This window comes from Poromitra crassiceps (genome assembly GCF_964638095.1).
Source record: "Poromitra crassiceps genome assembly, chromosome: 23".
Lineage (NCBI taxonomy): Eukaryota > Metazoa > Chordata > Actinopteri > Beryciformes > Melamphaidae > Poromitra > Poromitra crassiceps.
Window position 1 is genome coordinate 12,508,215 of NC_139639.1, and position 14,633 is coordinate 12,522,847.

At 44.2% G+C, this 14,633-nt stretch overlaps 1 protein-coding gene across 1 annotated transcript in view; it reads left to right on the forward strand.

Moving 5' to 3' along the window:
• The window catches only part of amph (amphiphysin), a gene marked incomplete at both ends in the record, with an annotated part of 132,211 nt that overhangs the window by 73,003 nt on the left and 44,575 nt on the right, over positions 1-14,633 (forward strand). The window contains one exon of the mRNA XM_083658963.1: positions 2,034-2,175. Within this exon, the coding sequence (XP_083515089.1) occupies positions 2,034-2,175 (142 nt within the window). The remainder of the gene's footprint in view (positions 1-2,033; positions 2,176-14,633) is intronic.

Genomic DNA, 14,633 nt, shown 5'->3' on the forward strand with positions numbered 1-14,633 from the left:
TCTGAGCAGAGAAAGGGATTCTTCCGCAAACGCGTGCATCACATGGTTTATTTTCCATTGATGCCATTGGTTCCACTCAGTGTTGCCTTCAAATACCCCCCAAAAACGACACGTTATTCACAATAAGCATTGCTGTGCTAAGCTGCGGTCATGTTTCTGAGGGGTTTTGAACGCAACACTGAAAATATTTTATCGAAATTACAGCTCATAAATTTATCATCGTTATTGTGGCCGTTTTTTTCGTGAAAATTATCGAGATCGTTTTATCGCCCAGCCCTACTCTTCTGCTTTTAATTGGATTCAGCCACATGTTCTTGCCCACACGCTTTTATCTCAATTTCAATTTTAATTTGGAGTTTAGTTTAGTATGCTGGCTAGTTGGCTTTTTAACTAACAGATCCCAGAGGGTCCAGGTTAATGGAACCTCGTCCAGTAAACTTTTATCTGCCACTGGATCCCCTCAGGGCTGCGTGCTTTCAGCACCTTTATTCATCTTATATACAAATCTGTATCAGAGCAATCATGCACTTAGATCTGTTCTTAAGTATGTGGATGACTCTGTTGCACGGTGCAGAGCAAAATCATGGCCCAGTCCTTGATGACTTAATTAAATGGTGCGACCAGTCTTTCCTGGAGATAAATGTGGCTAAGACCAAATAAATGTTTATTGATTTTTGGAGAAGGTTCCCTACTCCTGCCCCTGTCCGTACGATGTTTGTTAACGCGATATCTGAGGAACTCCTTGACGGAATTTCATCAAATTTGCCTCAAACATCGACTTAGACTCAAGGATGATCTGATTAGATTTTGGTGGTCAAAGGTCAAGGTCACTGTGACCTCTCGAACGCCATTTTCAAGCTTGTTAACGCGATATCTCAGGAATGCCTTGATGGAATTTAATCAAACTTGTCTCAAACATCGACTTGGACTCAAGGATGAACTGATTAGATTTTGGTGGTCAAAGGTCAAGGTCACTGTGACCTCTCAAACGCCATTTTCAAGCTTGTTAACGCGATATCTCATGAATGCCTTGGCGGAATTTCATCAAATTTGCCTCAAACATCGACTTAGACTCAAGCATGATCTGATTAGATTTTGGTGGTCAAAGGTCAAGGTCACTGTGACCTCTCGAACGCCATTTTCAAGCTTGTTGACGTGATATCTCAGGAATGCCTTGACGGAATTTAATCAAACATGTCTCAAACATCGACCTGGACTCAAGGATGAACTGATTCGATTTTGGTGGTCAAAGGTCAAGGTCACTGTGACCTCTCAAATGCCATTTTCCAGCTTGTTAACGCGATATCTCAGGAATGCCTTGACGGAATTTCATCAAATTTGCCTCAAACATCGACCTAGACTCAAGGATGATCTGATTAGATTTTGGTGCTCAAAGGTCAAGGTGAGCTCTCGGATGCCATTTTCAAGCTTGTTAACGCGATATCTCAGGAATGCCTTGACGGAAAGTTGGCCTCAAGGATGAACTGATTACATTTTGGTGGTCAAACTTCAAGGTCACTGTGACCTCACGAACGCCATTCCCAAGTTGGTTAATGCAATATCTCAAGAACGGCTTGATAGAATTTCTTCTGAATTGGCTCAAACATCGACTTGGACGCAAGGATGAACTGATTCCATTTTGGTTATCAAAGGTCAAGGTCACTGTGACCTCTCGAATGCCATTTTCTTCTTCAAATTGGCCTCAAGCGTCCACTTGGACTCAAGGATGAACTGATTACATTTTGGTGGTCAAAGTTCAAGGTCAGTGTGACCTCACCCACCCAATTTCCAAGCTCTGTAACGCAACATCACAGGAGCGCCTTGACGGAATTTCTTCCAATTTGCCTCAAATGGCGATTTGGACTCAAGAATGAACTAATGGCGGAGGCATAAGTCCGCGTTGCGGTCATTCTAGTCTCTGTGACTGTAGTGACTCTAGATTAGATGGCTAGGTCTCATTTGTATAAGTGGTTTTAATCTCAATGTGACTTCCTAGTTAAATTAATAAAGGTTATATATCCTCTCTCCCTCAGCGACTCTGGACCACTGCGGCTTGCTAGAACCCCCTCACCTCCAGACGACGAGAGTCCACCGGAGAGTCCAGACTCCACCTCCAACCACCACATGCTGCGGCCAGTGTCCCCAAGTCCTCCACGGCCCAAGTCCCCCAACCAGGTAGGCCTAAATCATTTAAGTCCCCGAACCAGGTAGGCCTAAGTCAAGTCCCCCAACCAGGTAGGCCGACATTCCAAAAGAAGTGGCAGAAAAGAGTATGTGTGGTGGCTTACTAATTGTCTATAGCCACTGTTAAATGGGAAGTTGTATGTTTCTAAAGCCCCTTCTAAACATGCAGTGAACTCCTGTTCATAACCAGATGCTAGCCGGTTGGCCTGCAGATAGATAGATAGATAGATAGATAGATAGATAGATAGATAGATAGATAGATTTTTATTTCTGTGTCATGCACCATATTCATGGTGCCCAGCCCGTCTGGGCTTACAAGACACAAATCATTCAAGTTCAACAATACAAACAAATCAACAAACAAGCTACAAAAAGCTCAAACATAAACAAGACAAGACAAGACAGAGTTGTAGATTCAGATGAACAACTTCTCCATTCTGAGTTTCCAAGCCCTCCCAATAAACCTGGTCAAACTGAAGACTTCATCTCTGAATAACCATTCCAACTTAGCATCATCTCATGATCAAAATAGTTCAGGTTTCTTATTTTGCATTAACTGAAATAGAGACAATCTTGGTTCCTCATATAGCGTACAATGAAACAAAAAATGAAATTCATCTTCCACAACACCTAATTCACATACAGTACAAAGTCTCTCCTCCTCAGCAATATAATTGAACCTGTCAACCTCAATAGCCAAAGGGAGGCTACCCGTTCTCAACTGGGCACATAAAGATCTTCTGGATCTATCCAGGGGTAAAGTAACATAGGGTTCTGGAGTAAACATATTTTTAATTAGAACATATGTTCTGAGTTTTGGTTTGAGCCAGATGTCATTGGCCCATTTTTCATTATAATCAAGAAATAGCCTATGTTTAATATAGCGAACACTACAACGTAAACTGTTTCTGAAAAGAAATTGCTGGTCGGCTTCCCTGAACATATCATTCATATCATTACACCATGGATAGTTATGTGCTTTATCCCAGTTAAACACTTGTTTTGCAACTCTACTCTCTGACATATTAGATAGACGGTTCCACAATCTCAACATTTCACATTTTTGTTTGATCAAACAAGGCTCCCAACCCATATCCCCTTGAAAAGCCAACACAGGTGTAAATTTATGTACGCCCAGAAAACATCGGATTGCACGGTTTTGGATGGCATTCACCTTGGAAAATTCCTTACTTCCCCAAACTCCAGCTGCATAAAACAAAACTGCTGACACACTTACATCATAAAGCTTTGAAAATGTAGCATAACCAAGATTTTTACAAGTTTTCACTTTACTTATTACTGAACCCAGGGCTCTACCAGCAGTGTCGGCCAACACACTAACGCCCTCTTCAAACGTAAACAATTCATCAAAAGTAAAACCCAAATATTTATATGAACTGGTATATGCCAATGACATAGCTCCAACATGAAAATTAAGCCTGCATGTTTAGAAACAATTATCCGCTGTATGTCCACTCCCGCGAATACGGATCATTACCACCCGAGCCTTTAGTATAACGTCCACATCGCTGACAGAGCGGCTGTAGTTTAGCAGCTCCCAGCTCATTATCCGGATTAACATGGCGTGAGTGGGCGGCTGGTTAAATGGCACTTTACAAAGCATTAATGCCCCCATGTTATTTAATAATTTCATGAATGGACGTAGGCTGGAAGAGAGGCAAATTGGTGAGTAAACAAGTCAAAGTTGAATCGTTTCTTTTTCCCCCATCTGCCAGTTTGAAAATGCAACAAGGAGATGATAGTCTACAGTACTACTTCATTAGGCTATTGGGTGATAAATGCCCGCTATTAACATTCATGTAGGCTATTAATTAATCGTTCATGCAATTGTGAGTATCAATGAATTAAATGAGCAAACTCACTGTTTAATAAAGTGCTGCCAATGGCTTGAATGGTTTATTTTCCTCCCGACCTGTCTGTCTTGTAGTCTATGTGAAAATGCAAGAGGGTGATAGTGTTGCATTATATCCTACTTGAGACATGATATAGCCTAACTTTTGTGGGGAGAAATACATTTAAAACTAGTCAGATATGACTTCAATGCCACTTGTAAAATCATCCACCTGGCACCCACTATTTTGAGGCTTTCTGGCGATGTAACAAGACAAGCGCTCACTTTTTGGCACATTGCCACCCCACGTTATCGCCTGAATGCGTCGGAATGCATCGGGGAACTTCGCAGGGAGACATGTGCGTTATGGAGTAGTGGAGAAAAGTGTTGGGCAGAGATCTCGTGTTGTGGATGCAGTGTATGGAGACCTATGCACATGTTCCAATTATAATCCCTACTCATTCATTTCCTAGTAGCCAATTATTATTGCCAATTCCTGCCTCAAGATCTCCTGTGCAGCACCCCACCCCACTCCACTCCTCGCCTCCCCCTGCGCGCTCTACTCGCCATCGGCCATTTCCCCATGTTTAGAAAGAAACATCCCTCCTGTCTAGCAGGGTAAAACTGGCCCTGACTAACCTGCCATGGTCCAGACTTCATGTTTAGAAGTGGCTTAACTCTTCTTGCTTTCAAAAAATTTGCCAATGGCATTCTCTTTGAATCAATTGTTGAGCGGAATCAAACTTTGAGCGGAATAGAATAAATTATGTATGTAAGCATTGGTAATATATTTATTTTCTAAATAACAACTCTCTCTGTCCCAGAGAGAAAGAGGTAAAGAGCATAACTTAACCATCCCGTGGTCTCAGGTAGCCTTAAGCTAACCCCCTATGCCCTGTGTTATGGCCTAGCTCAAGGACCATAAATGATAAGGGAAGCAACTCGAGGGGTTTCAAGGCTTTATAGAGTCCTGGGGGAAGTGGCCAGCTGCTCCCAATTCCAGTTGATCACTGCCTCAAGCCAACCAGAGACAGTGGGCCCTATCTTCCCAAAAGCGCTAATTTAGTGTTTTTTAGCTCGTTTAACACCATGCGCAATGCAAATTGTCGGCGGACACAAGCGCAGGCCTGTGATAATTGCACTGGGCATAGGCTGCCACATGTCAAAGCAGGCGTTTCAGCACTAAAATGTGGGGATGGATGGCATTATCCTATCGTCAGCAGCGCGCAATTACTTTGCGCTAAGAGCTTTGAAAAGGACCTTTTACGCGCAAATACCTCGCTGCGCTAGGAGCGCACCGTAATCTCCGTGCAGCGCAGCGCACTGCCAAAAATAATTCCTTTTGGATATGTCATTACGCACAGCCTTGCCACACCAATACATCAAATTATACTGCTAAAATTGGGTATTAGCAGATAATTCAGTGAGGCAATCAACTATAACTCACTGAGAAACTTTTATCACATCGCAGAGGGAAATGAATTGAGAAAACTTGTTGGCCAATGGACATGGGCTATTTACCTTCATAACCTGGAAAGTCGTTGGCACCACAGACGATCTGTCAATAAGCTCTCTCTGTCCTCGCACGAGTGAGTACACTCTATTATGCATGGAGAGAATTACAGCATATTGCATGCCTCGCGCAAACAGTCATTGCAAGACGGGAATCTGATTGGTTTTGATTGACGTAATGCCCAGGATTGGCTGGCCACACCCGTGAATAATTCTGGTAGTTAAGACTGCCCAAATCCCGTTTGCACAGGCATTTGGGGGCGCAGATGATTTTGGCACGGCTCTAACGTTTCCTCATGCCAGCCGAGAATTGCATCCCCAACATATTTCGGGGCTGTTTTAACTTAGAAATCAGGGAGGTCACGTCTACCAGACAATTATATCACTTTTAAACATTTCTCTATAAATCATTACAATATGCTCCCGTGAGGTGGGGATGCTGCCGGCGCTGGGGTGCAAAACTCGCCATAACACCTGGACACTGGCGCAAGGGGGACTGCTATCTTCCCTGCCTTAAGGCACACGCAAACAGGTGCGCAAGCGCTAATAGGGGATAGCGCCTGTCTGAAGATAGGGCCCCATGAGCACTGCAAGGCAGACAAGACATAATAGACGGTATCCACGGTACACAGCTCACACACACAAGCCCTAACAGAGGCCTTGGGCCGTCACACTTGTGACACTCACAACTAAATATGTGACACGCTCCAGGGAGAGGGACCTCATCTCGTCCGATTGCATCTCCCAAAAATAGTTTATTTTTTGAAATAATCATTAGCGAATAGCCGAAAACAGACGCGGAAAACGACGTGACGATGGCTTTTCTGTCACTTCCGCTTTCCTTTTCCGCGTCAATTATGGCTATTCACTAATAACGTTAACGCATAAACACACTGCATAGAAGACGTCAACTCGTCTTAAAACAACAGTGGAAAATGACTGGAAAGTCGCAGCACAAGTTGCTATTTAGACTGTAAACAGTGGAGCACGGACGCGGCAAAGGAAGTGACGGTGGCAGGAGAGGCGCACTGTACAGGAAGCCGGGAAAAACAGTAGGGCTCTCCCAGAGTCTATTTTTCAAATAAAAATAGACTCTGGGTTCCCAGATTGGCCCACCCCAGACTGCGTTGGCAGAGTCAAGGATTGGGCGAATGAATGGTAGATTTGTTTTAAAACATCATATGGAAGACCAGCTCTTTTGGCAACACTGAGGTAATGGATCCTTTGCCGTGCCTGGGAGAGCATGTATTTAATGTGGGCGTCCCATGACAAGTCGGATGATATCTGAACTTCAAGTAGTTTAAAGGTGGAGACTCTGCTGATGTTTTGTCCAGAGATTGTTGGGGGTGGTGGACAGGGGATGTTGCCCTCTCTCCTGGCACTGATTACCATGTCCATGGTCTTAGCTCCAATCATTGCCAGTGAAAACTCCTGACCCCATTCAGCCACAGAATCCAAAGCCTTCTGAGACAGGCCAGGTAGAGACCCCATCAGAAGCTCTGTCATTGTGAGGTCATCTGCATATTTTACAAGGATAACAGAAGGAGGCAGATATAAATCCAGGCTGTTAATGCAGATGACAAAGAGCACTGTGGATAGTAGCCCCCCTGGGGGACACCGTCTGGAATTGCACAGGGAACAGACACACATGAAACCCACTGCATCCTTTGCTCTGTTACTCAGGTAGCTCCTAAGAATGAGTCAAAGGGGGCATCTGACCCACATGTCAGCCAGTGCATGAAGCAATTGGCAATGTTTTATTGTGTCAAAAGTGTGGGAAAACAAAAACAGCATGAACGTCCATTTTAGGGTTGTTATTGAGTGCTTCATGCCAGTATTGCAGGATCTGAATGAGAGCAGTGACAGTTGATCTTTTAGCCATAAAACCATGTTGTGATGGGAGAATTTTGCAATTTGTATCCTCCAGAAGGGCATCCCCCAGGACCCCTTCAAACCAGGGCCGGCTCTAGTCATATTGGTGCCCTAGGCGAGATTTAGGCCAGAATATGAGTGCCACTGGGTTAATATAAGCATAAGCATAAGTATCAGTACAAATAAGTTATAGCATAATGAATCTATAAATTACAGTATTTCACTGATCGAGATTGTGTGATTTCAAATTGTGTGAAAATAAAGAGATTTTTATTTATCCATTTATTTTTACATGTAAATTGGTAGCAGGGGAGCACTTCAAGTGTGGCACTGGTTACTCTGTGTTTATCCGGGCCTGACTTGTATACTTTATTTTTTATAAATAATTATGGGGGGGGGGTGCCCTTTTTTCACTTAATGCACCTGGCCCCTAAACTGTCTGTGCACATCTCTGGATAGCAACAGCACGTTGGTTTATCCCACAATCTGCTCTGCTGTTTCAGTCACATATTTTCTCTTCTTCCCTCTCTCTCCTTCTTCACGGTAGCGTGTATCGATAAAAAGAAATGTGATAACAGCTTTAGCGAATCTGTAACCAAACTCCATTCAAAAACATGCCGTTTTAACGGAGGATCCATTCCGACTCATTCAAGCGATAACGTGGGGTGGCAATGTGCCAAAAAAGTGAGCAAAAGAAAATCCTCAGCTGTCCTCACGGTCCAGTCAGTCAGCTCCTCTCCGGTGCTGTGTTAGCTTGGACGCTCACGTCACAACACTGGCTATCTCACAATACTTGGCTGCATCCAACTCGAGACAACTTTTCAGACCCTCCTGGAGACAATCTTTCTCAGAAGAGACTAACGTTAGCGACAAATCTGGAGACTTTTTCTGACATGGGATTAACATTACCAGCAAGCAGCAGTAAGCAGGCAATGACGATAGCTGGGTAAGTCCCGCTAGCATCGATGCTAAGTTAGCAAAGTACAGGGGGAGCGCAGCTAAAGCACATGGCTAATCAATATGGATGTTAACGTCCATATTAATTAGCCATGTGCTTCAGCTGCCTGTTCGCTCCATGATGAGACTAGACCACAAAAGTTTGTTTAATTTGTTGATATAAGCGATTGCCCGAACGATTAATTAATTAATAGGCTACGTGAACGTTAGCGGGTACTTTAGCCTATGCAGTAGGCTAAACGTAGTAGGCTATTATCTCCTTGTTGCATTTTTAAACTGTCAGATGGGGGAGAAAGAAACGATTCAACTTTTACTTGTTTACTCATCTAATTTGGCTCTCTTCCAAATAATCCAGCCACATAACTAACGCTACGTCCATTCATGAAAATAATGTTTGTAAAGTGCCATTTAACCACCCACCCACTCAGACATACATGATCCGGATCATGAGCTGCCGGTGTTAAACAACAGCTGTTTTTCCAATAATGCGGATCCTATACTAGGGTCTCAGATGGTCATGATCCGCACTCACAGGAGTGCGCATAAGGCGGCTAATTGTTTCTAAACATACAGGCCGACCGGCTAGCAGCTGGTTATAATCCGGATTTCACTGCATGTTTAGAAGGGGCTATATTGTGTTGGATACATGAATAGGGTTAGTTCTCACTAGTTGAATCTCACTGACACGCTGGAAAAGGGGTGGCAAATCAGGAGGAGAAGCAGCGTTGGAAAATCATGCGTTGGACCACCACCAAGATTGATATCGCCATGGCGACGCCATCTGCCGTCACATGGGGAAAGCTTGTCCATTCTTACAAAACCATCGTACCCGCGCAGCCCGCTCAATATGCACTGCGTCTCATCTCTGTCTGAATGTGGCCAGCATTTGAGGAAATGACTTGGGGGAGACCTCACCTCCAGGCAGACACACATCACGTTTCTTTAAATGCGTGTGTCAAAAGTCTGTACATTAATACACATATGCCCATGTTTTTGTATCTGTTGGTGGGCTATTTTCAATTATTTACGACATTTATAGGTCTCGGAGGAAAACGGAGTCAGAGCGAGCCCTCTGCGCTTTCAAATACACACACACACACACACACACATACACATACACATACACACACACACACACACACACACACACACACACACACAGGTTCAATGTAAATATTAATTTATATACTTTGCGATGTTCATCATCGTGCAAATTTGGCTGGTGTCTTATTAACTCATTCATGGCCAGTTTAGGACTGCCAATATTTAGCACAGGCCAAAGATTTTCATAATTGTTGGTCATCTTTCAAGACCCACAGTAAATTATCTATTAGCACCAAAGTGATTTGCAATACCTCAAAATGAAGATGTACGTCTCTGGGTTCACCAAGGAAAAAAAAGTGAGCTTTTAGCATGTTCTGTACTCTACTTATAGCCATTTATATACACCCTGTTTTCACCAAAAAGGTCTCTCTGAGAAGAGAAATTGCAGAAAATGGCATTTTTGTAAAGCACACAATCTCAGGCAGAACTCGCTCTCAATTCTTTTATTTTGAACTGTATTGACATCAGACATGTAAATATTATTCGTTATGACACAAATGACAAAAAAAAAAATATATATATATATATATATATATATATATATATATATATATATATATATATATATACATGAAGTGCTTTTTTTACATTCAACAATACAGTTTACTCAGTGTGAGTGAGTGTGAATGTGTGTGTGTGCGCGGGGCCCATGTGTGTCTCTTTACATTACATTACATTTCGTCATTTAGCAGACCTAAATGACCGTCCTGACCTCATTCTGAGATGTGGGCTCACAATCGGCTCCTCATCTGAAATAAAAGCAACATATCCTCAGTAAACTATATAATCACATTTAGTACAGAGACAGTGTAGTGTACAGTGTCTCAGTATATGATCATAGAATGCAGAGATCAGTGTAGTCTCTCTCACACACACACACACACACACACACACACACACACTCCTTACCGCGAGATCATCCGGGTCCTGTCGCATTGGAGTCCAGTCTTCCTCGCCCTCGACAGGAAAGTGGCCGTGCTGCTTGGCTCTGTGTGAAAGCAATTTCTGTGGCGAGGCTGCTGTTCTCCTCCTGCTCACAAAGTTGTGACTCCGTCTCGTCTCTTTCGGGGTGGCACACAGGAACGGGGTCCAGGGACCAGGATCGATCATGTTGGTCACGGGTTTGACTACCGCGAACAACTGATCGATGTCCGCTGCCCTGCAGCAAGCCGACCAGCTCGTGCAGCGCGCCGAGGGGCGTTTCAATGGCGTTTCTCCTCTCTGCACAAGGAAGCGCGTTTCTCTGTTTTCTGTTTTTCCTCCTGCTCATTTCAAAACAACAGCTGCGGTATGTGTTTGTTCACGTGTTGTCGGCTTGTCTTTGAGGGCAGGGACCTGATACCATGTCACAGGCTGGGGAAGTCTTTGAACTACGCGCTGCACTAATAAAAACAAAAACACGTCAAACACGTCATTGGCGGGGAGGGCTATTCCTGATAACACGTCAAAGACGTCTTTGGTGGTGAATGAGTTAACATACTGTAGGCTCCTGTGGTGTGATGAACTCAAAATGCATTAATTTTAGGTTTCCATGGACTTTAAAGGGATAGTTGATTATGTTGATTGGTGGAGTTCTTTCTCATCACAATCCATGCTGTTCCTCATAGTAGCTCTCGGGCTGGTTTCACAAAGACATTTTAGACTATAGACTTTAGGTCTCTAGACTCTATAGTGTTAGCCCAGTCTAAATTTTGCTCATAGATTAGTCCGATGCAAGTTAGGCCATTTAACAAAAATAAAGAAAACTTATTTTAAGGCAAAAAAACATTAGACACCTTACCCTATATAGACCTGATGATGCTGAAGTACTGGGAGGGGAAACATGAAATAAACATTGGAGCACCTGGTAGCATTATAAAGATAAAAAATAAAGAACAAAACATAGCAAGCCATTGTCGGCCAATGAAAAAGAGCAGTTCACCGTGTTGTTGTCATAGTCACATTTCTTGATGACTCGCTTGACTTGCTTTTTTGTTGCTTTCCACCGGTCAAACACACAGCTCGAAGGTCGTGGGTTCGATTCCCACCTGGGACGAGGTGAACGCTGAAGGAATGCGTGCCCGTCCGCATGTCCTCGAGTGCCCACCACCCGGGTGGGGTCGGCAAAAGGGCCTTTCTGTGTGGAGTTTGCATGTTCTCCCCGTGCCTCCCGGGGGTTTCCTTCATATAGGAACCCCCTTCACAAAAACATGCAATATCCTGGTTGCTAATGTGGTTCCTCCTCTGGTCATTAAGGGCGCCTGTTCAGAGGGAGGGGAACTGGTTGGAATAGCGTGAACCTCCCACGTGCTATGTCCTACCGGTGAAGCTTCCTCTGTCAGGTGAAAAGAAGCGGCTGGCTGACTGCCCATGTCTCGGAGGAAGCATGGAGCCAGTCTCGGCTCTCCCCAGATCGGCAGAGGATGGAGTAGCAACCAGGATTGAGAAATCAAGTGAGCACTAATGGGGGATAAAATGGGATAAAAAAATCGGGGGGGGGAAAAAAAAAAAAAAAAAAAAAACACCGAGACAACCCGGGTTGAGTGATACTTTTTCTAGTACCATCTTTGTCGAGGTTTGAGGGCTGTGGACCCGGGACCATATGGTGACGTGAAAACACTGCAGACGACCGATTGGTCAGGCAGAATCGTGTTTACTGTCTCTCTGGATACCAGTTTAGTGGCACTTACCATACTTTCCCTTGTGTGTAACGTTATTTCCCAAACTCTCCTGTTATTTCCAGTAGTCTTTTGTCTTGCTGCCTTCAGCTGTGGAATAAAATCGATCTCCTTGCTCAGCCTTAACATGACAGTTGTTTTCAATTGTTTTGAGAGAGAAAAGTCTGCGGCTCCGCTCGCGCTTAGTAGTCCTGCTTAAGATAGTCAAGAACTAAAAACGACTTTGTGCAATGGAGGAATTTAGATGTATGTCTGAAGTCTGACTATTTCTAAGCCATAGTCAAAGTCTATCTGGAAAGTTGGGCAAAAACGAATGCAAGGTAAATGGGGCCAAAGGTCAATGGGGTCACGCTCCTGTTTGTGCAAGCTAGTAAGTAAGTAAATAAGTAAGTACATTTTATTTGTATAGAAGTTCTCACAGAGGGGGGGCGCTGTCGAGCATCGAGCATGTAAGACGTGTTTCTCCACTGCTCCTGGAGTTTTGTGAGAATTTGCATTTATTAATCACAGTTTTCTTAGAATTTCGGCCTGTATACGATCATACGTCGTGTTTGGACAGTTTTTGTGCACTTTTCGTCTCTTTTGACCAATGATGGCATCGCGTAAGACGCCTTTAACACGTTTGAATTCGAAGGCAGGCTCGGCAAATGGCGAAGGGGACCGCATGGACGCATCGCACTCGGGTGTTAGTGTGGCTTTGCCACCGAAGTTGTCGGCCAGCTCTGAAAGCGATCCCAGTCTGGCACAACTACAGGCTATGCTGACCTCGATGAGCGGGGATATTTGCAGCAAGATTGACACGTTATCCGTTGATTTGCGGGCGGAAATATCTTCAGTAAGAGACGAGCTGAGACGCACCATCGAGCCTTTACAACAGGAGCTTTCCTCTCACGGCCGGGCCATCAAGGAGCTGGAACGTGCATCCACTGACCACAGCGACCAGCTGACTGCACTTGTTTCTACCGTCTCCACCCTAAAATCCGAGGTGACGCTGCTGAAAGAAAAATGCGAAGACCTGGAGGGGAGATCGAGGAGGAATAATATCAGGTTGGTGGGGGTGCCGGAGGGATCCGAGGGTGCGCGCCCGACCGAGTTTGTTGCCCAGCTGCTAAAGGATGCACTTGGCCTGGATGAGGTGCCCCTGCTTGACCGTGCACATCGCACCCTTCGGGGGAAACCCAAGGAAAATGAACCACCCCGACCCTTTGTGATAAGAGTGCACTTCTTTCATGTGAGGAGCGAGATCATGCGTCGGGCCGGTGAGGTCTCCCGGGCTTCCCCTCTCCTCTACCGGGGTAAGAAGATGTTCATTTTCCCTGATTACACTTCCTCGGTTGCCAAGCAACGTGCTGCTTTCACGGAGGTTAAGCGTCAGCTACACTCCTGTCCTGGGGTGAAGTTTGGCTTGAGGTTCCCAGCGACTCTCATGCTTACTCTGCCCGATGGTGCGTCACACACCTTCCGTGATCCAGCTGCTGCAATGGACTTTGTGAAGGCAAACATTAAAACAGGTGTGACTCCTGGAACAGTAAGCTAAATGATGTTTGGCGACTTGCCAGACTAATTAGCTACTCAGCGCCTGTTTGTTGCATAACGTTATGTTAACTGAAGGAGGAGAAAAAAGTTACGTTAACTGTAGCCTATGTTACTGTGTTCTCACTTGATAAGCTTACTTGAAATAATGTATCCTGTTAAGGCTCATACTGTGTTTTCTTTAAATATATTCTTAAATACCACAAACTCCAAGGGGTGGTACTCTTTAGGTGGTACTATGGAGTGTGTTAGGATGGTATTTTGGGGTTTTGCGCGCATCTCGTTTGGGGAGATGCTTCAGCAGAGGGAGGGGGGTGGGGGGGATTTTGTGTTGTTTTAAGTGTTTTTTGTGTTTCTACATATTGTCTGGTCACCCACATTTTCTTACTCTATATACTATTGCAGTTACTATTCATTCCACGCTACACCATATCTCTATATACATTCATTTATTTGTTGATTTGATGCATGTCTAGAATATCACAACAGTCAGATTGTGGAGTTAAAATTGTTAGCTGGAACTGTAATGGCTTAAATCAGCCCATTAAACGCAGTAGAGTGCTCCACCACCTTCAACAATTAGGGGCCCATATTGCTTTTCTTCAGGAGACCCATTTAAATTCATCCAGCCATATTAAACTGCAGAGGAGATGGGTTAAGCAAGTTTTCCACTCTACATTCCAGGGGAAGTCTAGAGGTGTAGCTATTTTGATTCATAAATCGATTCCCTTTGTGTGCTCTGACGTTATGGCTGATCCTAATGGGAGATATGTTTTTGTAACAGGACAACTTTATAATACACCAGTTATTTTCAAGTCATAATCAAGACCAGCAAGAAGGTGTAGGGTCTGCGCACGCAGGGGCCAGCGCTGCTGGTTGCAGCTAAAAAATATTATTTTGCCATCAAAATTCCTTTGTTTTTGCTGTTTTATTGAAGGAAATTACTGTTCAGATATTTGAGG